General features: G+C 39.1%; 1 protein-coding gene across 1 annotated transcript in view; it reads right to left on the bottom strand.

Annotated features, from left to right (window-relative positions):
- LOC110099422 (alpha-mannosidase I MNS4) overlaps positions 1-11,000 on the bottom strand; it is a 54,715-nt gene that overhangs the window by 9,682 nt on the left and 34,033 nt on the right. Inside the window, exons 10-13 of the mRNA XM_020826564.2 lie at positions 5,024-5,112; positions 4,830-4,911; positions 4,642-4,755; positions 4,040-4,119 (exon numbers count right to left, since the gene is read on the bottom strand). Of these exons, the coding sequence (XP_020682223.1) occupies positions 4,040-4,119; positions 4,642-4,755; positions 4,830-4,911; positions 5,024-5,112 (365 nt within the window). The remainder of the gene's footprint in view (positions 1-4,039; positions 4,120-4,641; positions 4,756-4,829; positions 4,912-5,023; positions 5,113-11,000) is intronic.

Here is an 11,000-nt window from a genome sequence, read left to right as displayed (position 1 = left end):
TATCTATCTCTCTTGTTCTCTCTCTCTCCCTCTCCCTCATCTCAATGCTATCTCTTGTTCTCTCTCTCCCTCCCTCTCTCCCTCTCTCTCTCTCCCTCTTTTATCTCTCCCTCTCTTTTATCTCTCCCTCTCCCTCTCTTTTCTCTCCCTCAATCTCTCTCTTCCTATCTTGCTCTAACCCAAAGTCACAATCAACAAATTAGATCTACCCTAAACTAAAATAACACTTAATAAAAAAAAAATTTAGATCTACCCAAATGATTACAACATTACCTCTTGCATATGTCTAAATTACTACCTAAATCATCCAAAATATTAAAAACTCTTGCAAATGTCTAGTGATAACAAATAATCAAAGATAAACGATAAAAATTACCTTAAAATACTGATTTCTGTTCAACTCACACGAAATCTAGGGTTGCTGGCGGCGTGAGATCCGGAGTGAGATCGACGGCGGTCGGAGTTTGGAGATACGGCGTCGGCAGTCGGTGAAGGGTCGGCGGTCAGAGATGCTACGTCGGCGGCGACAAACGGAAGTCGATCGTGAGCAAAGGCGACGGCAGCGACCGAAACGAGAGAGAGAAGGAAAGAATATAAATGAAATGCGAGGTGCGGGTCTGTTCGTATTAGGGCATTTACCGGCGGTATTCCGGCGGTTCTGACCGCCGGTAAAAAATGACTTATTAACGGCGGTCCAGCCGCCGTTAAACCGCCGATTAATATTGACGTCCGGCGGTTTGCCGGCGGTTTATGGACCGTCGCTAGTACCGGCGGCTTAACGTAACAAACTCATCGGTTAGGCCGCCATTAAAAGCCGCCAGTCAAACCGCCGGTAACATCGGCGGTCCATAAACCGCCAGTAATAGGCATTTTTTCTATAGTGAGCCCCCTAACAGCCTCTGCCCGCCGGCCTCCCTACCCCGTCCCTAGCCCAGCCCCTTGTCTTGGCCGCCGGCTTCCCCCTTCCCCCTCCATTGAATTTCAAATTTTGAAATTCCAATTGTTTTCATGAGGCCTTGAATGCTTTCCAAATTTAGCTCCTTGATTTAAGGCTTCCATATTGATTGGATCTAAATTTGAATGATCAATTCAAATTATTTCTAATGAGAGCCTCAAATTTTGGTAAATTTCCCTATCATAAAATCTGAGAATTAATTCAAATTTTTGACTTTCCTAAAATAGTTCCTTGATTTTAGGAAATCATCTTAATTGAATTTCAATTCAAATTAGAAATTCAAATCTTCCCCAATTGATTACTCATCTATTTGGAAACTTTCCTATTTTACAAAATCTGAGAATCAATTCAGATTTTTTTCAAATATTAGATTAGTAACATGGGCCCCACGTACTTATGATTTCTAAATCCTATTCCCCTCTCTAGGTGGCCGGTCATTCACTGGGCTCCATCTCTCTCATAGGCTATTAATTGCTACCCAATTTCCTCCTTGATTTCTCTTAAACCACCGGCCCATTATGGGATGGTTGCTGCTCAGATTTTCTGAGTATAATGTTCCTGTCCAGAACAAAAATCAGCCGTAAAAGCAGCTGACCTGCTGCCCACAAATCCTGGTTGCTTCCCAACGGCATCCGGAAGAATTCCAACGAGGGAAACTTGAATTCCTGCCTCCTAAAACCTTCAAACTGCTGGCCGCTCTTCTGCAACTTGCTGTCCACTGATTCTACAAATCTCCTAGCACCATACCTTCATCCGGAAGGTTCCAATTGAGGTCCAGAATTTGTCCAAATCAAAAACTGCTGTTTTCTTGAAGATACACACCTTGTCTTGGCTAATCGGTGGTGCGAACAAGCTCATGGTGGCTGTCCTAGTCGTCCCCAACACTCGAACCATCCTGCTGGAGTGCGTATTTCTCTTGTCTTTGGGTAAACTGATGCGGACATCCAACCGTCCATGGCTATCCGAGGAGCAGAAGATCAACGGCTATCATCGTCCCACGTTATCTTATATTTTATTTGTAATTTTTAAATCTTTATTATGAATTTTTCGTTTTTACCCTCACTTAAGAGGATCGTCCTATGTAAGCCTTAGGGGCATATGTGTCTTGTTTTAGTCTCCACCCCCCCCAGCCCGCCGCCCTCCAGGCCACTGCCTCCCGCCGGCCAGCCACCTTCCACACCGTGGCCGCCCCTTTCCTCCCTCCTCTAGCCGCCGGCTTCCCTCTCCTTGAATTTCAAAATTTGAAATTCAAATGTTTTATGGGCCATTAATTGTTTCCTAAAGTAGCTCCTTAATTTACGCCATCAATTTAATTGATTTTAATTTCAAATTTGAAATTCAAATTGCTTAAATTAATTGCCCTCCTAAATGGAAGTTTTCTTTCCTTAAGAAAACAGAAAATTTATTTCAGATTTTCGTAAAAATCTGAAATTAAATTGGTGGTCCCCACTTATTCCAAAACTCACCCCTCTCTCCTCCTTATGTGGTCGACCCCCTCATTGGGCATAATCTCTCTCCTATCTCATTAATAGGCCCCCTCATTAAGCCTCCATAATTACCTCCCACAATTTCCTCTCATCCTATTTAATTCTCCCCATTAAATTTGAGTTTAAATTCAAATTCATCCCGCCAATTCCACTTAATCTGAAATTTAATTTCAGATTTCCATTCTCTCTCCCCAAATTGATTTGGGATTTAATTAATCTTGCCACGTAGGCAAGTAAATGACATTTACGTTTCACATCATAAACTCAATATCCGATTAGCTATCTTCATAGTTACATCCTTGATTGTGGTTATTATTATAGTCATGAAGATAATGTCAATACTTCTCCACTAATGCCTAGAAATTGAAAGAGTTGAGTGAAGGAACCCATGCATAGTGCCTAATCTCATTGTTAATTTAGGGATTTACGTTGAACCATTCATGTATGCAATGTTAGATTAAATTGACTGTTTTCTGACCTTAAATTTTTATGCACGTGATTCGGCCTAAGCTCGTCTTATCGCTCTTAGAGTTTTATTGCGACGTTTAAATTCAATGCAAAGATATAATTATTGTGCTCTAAAAATTTAAGCGTGCAAATTCATTATGAAATTCATCCTCGCATGTACGTTCCACATCAAAAACATTATAGGTTCTCTCACGATGTCACCTTTCCCTTTTGATGGCCTTCATATTGAATTGGACTAACTACATTTTTAGTGTATCTTCTATTATACGTGCTAAAATCAACTATGTTTGTTTTGTGCAACCTTTTACTTAATAGTATCTACTCCAACTAACCCAACGACCTCCAAATGATATTATTTTACACACTATTTTACTGAATTTACCACACATCGATCCTCACATTCACTAAATTATACAATGACATTTTTTAAGAAAATAGAGGTGGTAATATTATTTGCAGTACCAACTCATTTGAGTTTTGAATCAATTTGAAATTGGCTAAAGAATTTTTAAGTTGAGTCTCAATCCTAACCTCCTGGTTTACAACCGTTTTCATGCTGTGTTCGAGCTTCAGTTCAAGTAACCCAAATCCTTACTGCATGTAAAAAATTTTCTTTACTATGCTCTTATCCATTAGTTGGCCCACTGTTTAACGAGACTTTTGAGATTTATGCTAACTTTTTTATTTAGCACATTATTATTTGCATATTAATTACAAATGTTTGCCTAATTAGTGAATGCATAATTCAACAATAGACAAGTTTTTAAGCCTACTATAGATGAATTTAAGGTGGCCCGTATCGAGCGCTTTCAGGTTGAGCCAGTTCAACTATCATGGGATCTATGGAGTCAGGGCTGGCTGACTTGACATTGGCCACCCCTGTACAACACCCATTTCCAAGAACATTTCTTTTGTTTCTGCTTACTATTCTTGTGAAAATCTACAGCCCTAAATGAAAATACTAAAATACTGCTTCAATGCTTTTGTTAGATTGAACATGGAAATAAAATAAGCGAATGGAGACAACAAGCATATCCACTAAACAATTCTATGTAAGCAAAATATGGAAAGCATGTCTTACAAAATATAATAGAAGAAAAAAAGCTAAAGAAATAACAGGAGCACGAACCTAAAGTCCCTTGTAGCTTTGAATAACCAATATGTACTTTCTATCAACTCTGGTCGCAGTGGATAGCTTCTCTGACCAGACTGAAGCAAGCCATGGTTAACCAAAGTGGCAATACACAATAAAAATAATCTGGTTCACAAAACAAGACAGAATTTCTACTTTATGGATTTAAATTTATAAGAAATTCTATAAAATCTGGAGTTCATTAGTGGACTTGCAATGCCTGCACATTGTTCTCGCAAGCACAACTGCAAGAGGACATAAGCTCATGCTCTCCCATTAATAGCCAGTTGACAACTAATAATTTAGTAAAAGATAGTTCTCAAAGTGAACAAATTTAGAGCTCGTCTTTCCTGGATGAAAATTTTGGTGAGCCATGGAAAGAGAAACATGAAAACAGAACTCCTAGAAGTGACTTTTAAGTTGGTCCCAAACTTTTTCTAAATAATATTATCAAAATTATCCCAATCAATATGGAATGACTTCAAAAAACATGTCCACCAAACAAACAAAAGAACAGTATTTTGCCAGTGTTTTAATTTCAAACAAGGTAAACCAAACTATTTTCTAAGATATAAACGAAATAGCAATAAAATACGTACCTGAATACTGAATGAAGCAAGATTGAATCCCTCTGGAGTGAATCCGTATCTCTTCCATACGCTAAAGAAAGCAGCATGCGTTCGTATCGCAGGAGCAATATCACCATACAAAACCTTAAAAAACAAGAAGATAAAATATTTCTGAAAGAAATCAAGCGTGTGATCTTTAGAAAAACAGTGAATGAAACCTGAAGCCCAGGCCAGAACGCCTGCAAGCTGTTAAACAATGGCCAAACAGTGACAGCAGAGTTCATATTCACTTCAACATACCTAAAAAGCATTTTGTTGACTTCAAAATTCAGAATAAAATAAAAGACAAACTAAAAGCTACTAAAGATCATTTCAAACGATTTTTTAAAATAAATATAGCAGATGACAGTACCAAGGATCATGATACAGATAATGCATAGCAGCCTTGTAAGCTTCCTGGAACATAAACAGGTACTCATCATCCCCAAATAACAAATAAGCCTGTAATACACCAAAATTTTAATTTTATGAAGATTATGATATCAAAGGACAGAATAAGGTACGCCAATCTTTATTTTGACGAAAGAATTGAGCTATTTTCAAAAAAAAAAACTCAAAAATAATCTAAGCCTTAAAGAACAAAATATGATTTCCAAGAAACGGCAAGTCAACGAGCATTAAAATGAGCATAAAAGGTACTATCAAGAAGCTTATTAGTTATCAGAACAAACCCTATCGAGCTTATTAGCCAGCAGTCTATTGAGCATTAAAATGAGACTTTAATTAAGTGAACTGCTAAATAAACAAGCATTTTAACCAGCATAAATAAGTGGCTTGTATTAAAAAAAAAGTAAGCTAATATAAAAAAATAGACTCCCACATAATCACATATTAAATAAATTAATAATCAATTCTTAAATGTACTGTGGGCTCCGAAAATTCGGCCCCGGCCTCCCCGCCGCGCGACTGTTTGTTTGCTTTTTCTTTGGCGAGGGAGTTTTTAACGGATTTAGTTACGGGGTAAATTTTGGAAGGCAGATGGGTTTGTAGATAAAGACACTACCCAGAGATTTCGCCCTCACTTTACGATCTAAGTTCAGGTTTCCTATAGGCGCAAGCCCCTATAGTTAATTACCCCTCCCGATCACGAGAGAGAACTTTCGATTAAGGCTAGTCGTCAATCAGATAGGTAGAGATACAAATATCTGGCATATAGTAGCATCATAGGTTTGGGAATTGAAAAGTTTGTAGGTTTGATACTTAAAAATAGAAATTTTCACCATCTTGCACTTAAAACGGATGGTGGGGGAATTGATGATGGACCCGATCAAGATCCCATGGTTCCGTCATCCCGGGTCATCGTGGACCCTGGTCTACTTAGTCAGAGGAGGTAGTCGACCCAACCTGACAAAAGGATCCTTGTCGTCAGCCATGGGTTGCTTCGTCCAAGGGGACCTTGTAGACCTGGGGTGAATATTTGTCTAAAGGGACAAATTTGAATCCACCTTAGCTAACAGAGGGCTTTGTGCCCTATCGATCATATCCTATTAATTCATATCTCAAGGATTTGATACCAATAATGAGCATATTGGCTCTGGCCATAACCGGTATTTCGTGATGCCATTTGGCGACAAAACCACTCAGTTCAGAGGGTCCCAGGTCATAACCGTTTATCCTGCGGCGCCATTTGGCGGCAGACCGCCGGTTAGAGGACACGTACCACGTTCTTATTGGCAGGAGATTGTTTGAGAATGGATCCTAGTGATATTTTTTACTAGGCATTAAGCTCTTTGTGAGCTGAAGTTATATTTGAATTTGTCCACCTCGGCAAACTATTGCGGAGGGTGGATGGATTTTGTTTTAAGTATTTTGATGAATTTATTTCAATTTTAAATATTTAAGATTTTGGGATTTTCTGATATTTTGGATTTTTATGGGTATTTGGGTAGAGCTTGGAATTATTTGAAATGGACCCCTCCGGTTAATATTTGCATTTAATACGGCCATCATCGGGGTGTTTGGGGTCGTTTCTATTTGTGGGTTGAACCTTGTTGACCCTATTAACTCGCTGATAGAGGATTGGGTTTCGTAGGCTTTGTGCCCTTTGTTGAATGAATTTCTTTTGTTAAAGGACTTGAAGGCCTAATATGAATGTATAAGATAAATATTATGGTCGACGTCGCGACCACATATTTATCCAATGATTTGAACCCTATCCACTCCTATTTACATGCTTAGGAGGATCGGCTTTCATAGGCTTTGTGCCTTTTTTAATGAATTCTTGTGATCGTAGGCCTTGAAGGCATCATATGAATGCATTAAAACAAATACACCGGTCGCCACAACCGTGTATTTGTTTGAATGCTCAAACCCTGTCGACTCCTATTGATCCGCATAGGAGGATTAGATTCGAAATTTGAATTCACTTATTAACCCGCGCAGCATCCCTAGGCGTCACGTGTGTACCAATGACACGCTCGCCGGGGCCCATGCGGGTGTTTTGGGACATTTTATAATTAAACCCTGTCGACTCCATTTTATCTGCTTAGGAGGATCGAGTTTAAATTTAATAACCCACGCAGCATCCCTAGACGTCACGTGTGTACCAATAACACGCTCGTCGGGGACCATGCGGATGATTTTTATATACCCCTTTAGTGTCACTATGTGTATACAAATTATGGTTCACGTGCAGGGGTATTGAAATATTTATAGTTGTGCATGTAGCTGTCAATTGAATGCATACAACATTTTATTTGAGAGCTTATACACGCCTTTTGTCCGCTAGTACGAGTATTGCGGATCCGTTGGTGGTGCGTTATAGATTGTAGACGCCTTCTGTCTGCTTGTATAAGTGTTGCAGATTTGATGGCGTTGTTATCTTGACGTTGACTCCCCTCTTCTCATTCACCGGGAAGAATTTCTTTGAAGTTCGTGACCATTGCTTTGGAAAGAACTCCCTCCAGAGTCTTTAGTGTAGTAGGCTTGTTATTTCTGATATTTGTGGATGCCAGTATTATTTCCTTCCTAAGTATAGGATTGAGAAGGAATTTTGGGACACCAGTAAGTTAGTTCGAATTTGTTCAAACTTTCTTTCTGTTCTATCAGGAAGTGTCCTTTTTCATACATCGAGTTGCCCTTGTACCCGACGTACTTGTAGATCTTAATCACCATTGTCATAGGTGATATCTGTACTCGTGTCCACAATGGTTCGTTGTACCTACGATATATCCACTGTTGTTATCCACGAGTATTCATTTGCAGGGAATCGTCGTATCCACTACGACCTCCTGGAAGTGTTTGTAGAAGAGCCATTGTTGCCTTCATCATATCCACCTTTCACCAATCTCAGGTGGTTTGATGATTGTACTTGTTCGTAGGGGACTAAATCATCCACTATTGATTGATAGTGTTGCCATCTCAATCTACAGGCAACATTGATTGTGTGTATTGAGGCTTTCAATAATGCATATAGGATACACATGCATTCTGCAAACATATATTGTCCTTGTAGGTGTGGCGCATTTGACCTCGCAGGAACTATTCATAGAAGTTTGTTGCACTCATCTTTCACGTGCACTGGGATTTCATCTCCCACTTGCAACTTGTTGTTAGCTTGGACGACCGTGCACTTAGACTTTGATTTGTTCATCTATCCAAAGCCCTAGTCCTATGTATTTCATCGGACCCGAGTTCAAGGTTCAACTCATGCTTGAGTCTTCTATGTCGTTATGAGTTCAACTCTTGGCATCCCATTCAAACTCAAATTCCTTGAGCCCCCTATTGTTTTTTAAAATTCAGGTTCTTTATTGTTCATGTCAGGTTTAAGCTCTATGTTCGGGTCCTTTACAATCTAACCCAAGTTCTCGCTTTAGTTCATTTAGGTCCAAGCTCAAATAAGATCCTTTATTGCTTGTATGATTTGAGTTCATTTGAGTACAAGTCCACGAGTCCTCTTGCATATGATTCAAGTTTGTTCTTTGTATATGTTTCTTTTGAATTCAAGTCCCGATTCAACTGCACAAGTTCAAGTGCTCAAGTCCACAAGTCCTTATATTCAATCCATTTTGAGTTCAAAGTGCATATTCAAGTTGATTTTGATTTCTGGTTCTGGTTTGATTTTATTTCATTTGATTTTTACCTTTAGAAATCATTCAGATTTTGTTCAGGTTCAAGTCCACGAGTCATTGTTCATCTGAGTCCAGGTTCTTATTCTTTTTTAGTTCAAACAGGTCCGAGTGCAATCGTATATTCACCATAATTTCAGCAGCCTCCCGGCGTCTCCCCCGTTTAGGGGAAAACTACGAGAAAATGGGTCTTCCCACCGCGCGCAATAAAGGCGTGTATGGGATCTTCGGTACCTGTTTAAAAAGACAGTTTGCTTTTCCCTCATTCGAGGGTACTTATGAGTGACTCCGCCTCGCCGTAAGTGCCGCATCGGGGTCCCATCCCACCACGCGCAATAAAGGCGTGTATAGGCAATTTTTCGGTGCGCCACGAATGCTGAAGTAGAGCTTAGGTGATTGCTCGCCTCGTCGTAGGCGTCGGACCGGGGTCCCATCCCACCACGCGCAATAAAGGCATGTATAGGTGGTTTTCCGGTCCGCCGCATACAACGAAAGCAAGAATCTGTGTTTAGAAGATCCGTACCTTCACGGTAGTGGAGGCTCATGGACCGAGGCAGGAGAAGGCAAGCAAGCAAACCCTTCTTTTTTGTGTTATTATTAATTATAATTAATAATAACACAAAAAAGAAGGGTTTGCTTGCTTGCCTTCTCCTGCCTCGGTCCATGAGCCTCCACTACCGTGAAGGTACGGATCTTCTAAACACAGATTCTTGCTTTCGTTGTATGCGGCGGACCGGAAAACCACCTATACATGCCTTTATTGCGCGTGGTGGGATGGGACCCCGGTCCGACGCCTACGACGAGGCGAGCAATCACCTAAGCTCTACTTCAGCATTCGTGGCGCACCGAAAAATTGCCTATACACGCCTTTATTGCGAGCGAGAGCGGCAGAGAGAGAGAGGGAACGATCGGGAGAGGAAAAATAGAGAGAGGCCGAAGGCCTCCTCTCTTCGGTCTTTGTAACGACGCCAGAGGGATCGTGCAGGCGACGTGGGGAGAGTGTCATGGTCGCGTCCGAGACGTGCAACGTGTGAGAAGCAGAGAGTAGGTGAGGTATTTTCTTTTTCTTTTTTTTTTTTTTTTTGGTTTTAACGTTACAGGTCAACATGTACAAATTATTAAGTTTTAATCGAGCTTTTTAATGAACTTGTTTATGAGCTTTAAATGATATTGCTCGTGTCATAAATGAATCGAACACCAAATTGTTCAAACTTGTTTGTTTATCAATCAAAACATATTCAAACATGTTTGATTAGTTAGTTAAACAATCATAAGCAAACCATAAGTAAATCAAGACACAACCTTGCATGGGTGTTGGTTCATTTGCTTCCTTAAATCAAACCAACAAAATGCACACCCTTAGCATGGATACACATCGATGCATTGGGATGTGCATTTGACCAGTCCAGATGAATTGGTTGATGGATTTGTTAAACCAATTAAACCAAAACAAGTTATAGGCTGAATTGAATCGGCCAAATAATAAGTAGAACTAAACAAGAGTGACTTCCAAAAAAAAAAAAACTAAACCAAATTGAATCGCAGTATAGTTCAACTTATTCGGTTTAGTTTTGACACAATCAAAATTTAAAATCTTAATAAAGGGGTGTGCATTCGATCAGTTTGGATGGATAGATTAACTGATTTATTAAACCAATTGAACCGAATCAAATTATATGCAAAACAAAAATTATAGTAATACTATTATTATTTCATTATTTGCCTATTTATTCAATTTCATTTCGGTTTTATGTTCAACTAATAAAAGAAAAGAAAACAAAAAACAAACCAAATAATTGAAATTCAAATAGCCTTCACTCCCAAACAAAAAACAGAACCAAACCAACCAAATATACCTAATTCGGTTGGATATTTTGATTCAAATTAATGCACACCACTACCAATGCATATCACATATGTTATGCAGATATAAAAATTCTAAAAATAAACTAAAATTTGGATATGCAAACAAAATACTAAAATACAAACAACATGTGCTTGAAGTGCGTAAAATATGACGTCATATGAGCTAAAGGCTCGTTGATTTACTTGCTAGAAGAAAAAAACTTCACTATCATTAGATTGATAGTGACTCGTGGTTCAATTATAATAAGTTGCAATGCTTTGACTCTCTTTCTCCATGTGATTATGATTTATAATTTGTAAGGCATATAATTAATAGGCCATAATCTAATTGAATGTGCCCTGAATAAGTCTCGCATATAGAGAATATTCTCATTCCAATATACTAAACTTATTCCA

The sequence above is a fragment of the Dendrobium catenatum genome, unplaced genomic scaffold (assembly GCF_001605985.2).
Source record: "Dendrobium catenatum unplaced genomic scaffold, ASM160598v2 fragScaff_scaffold_1022, whole genome shotgun sequence".
Classification (NCBI taxonomy): Eukaryota; Viridiplantae; Streptophyta; class Magnoliopsida; order Asparagales; family Orchidaceae; genus Dendrobium; species Dendrobium catenatum.
The sequence above is the reverse complement of the archived record's forward strand: the minus strand, read 5'-3'. Positions and strand labels throughout refer to the sequence as shown.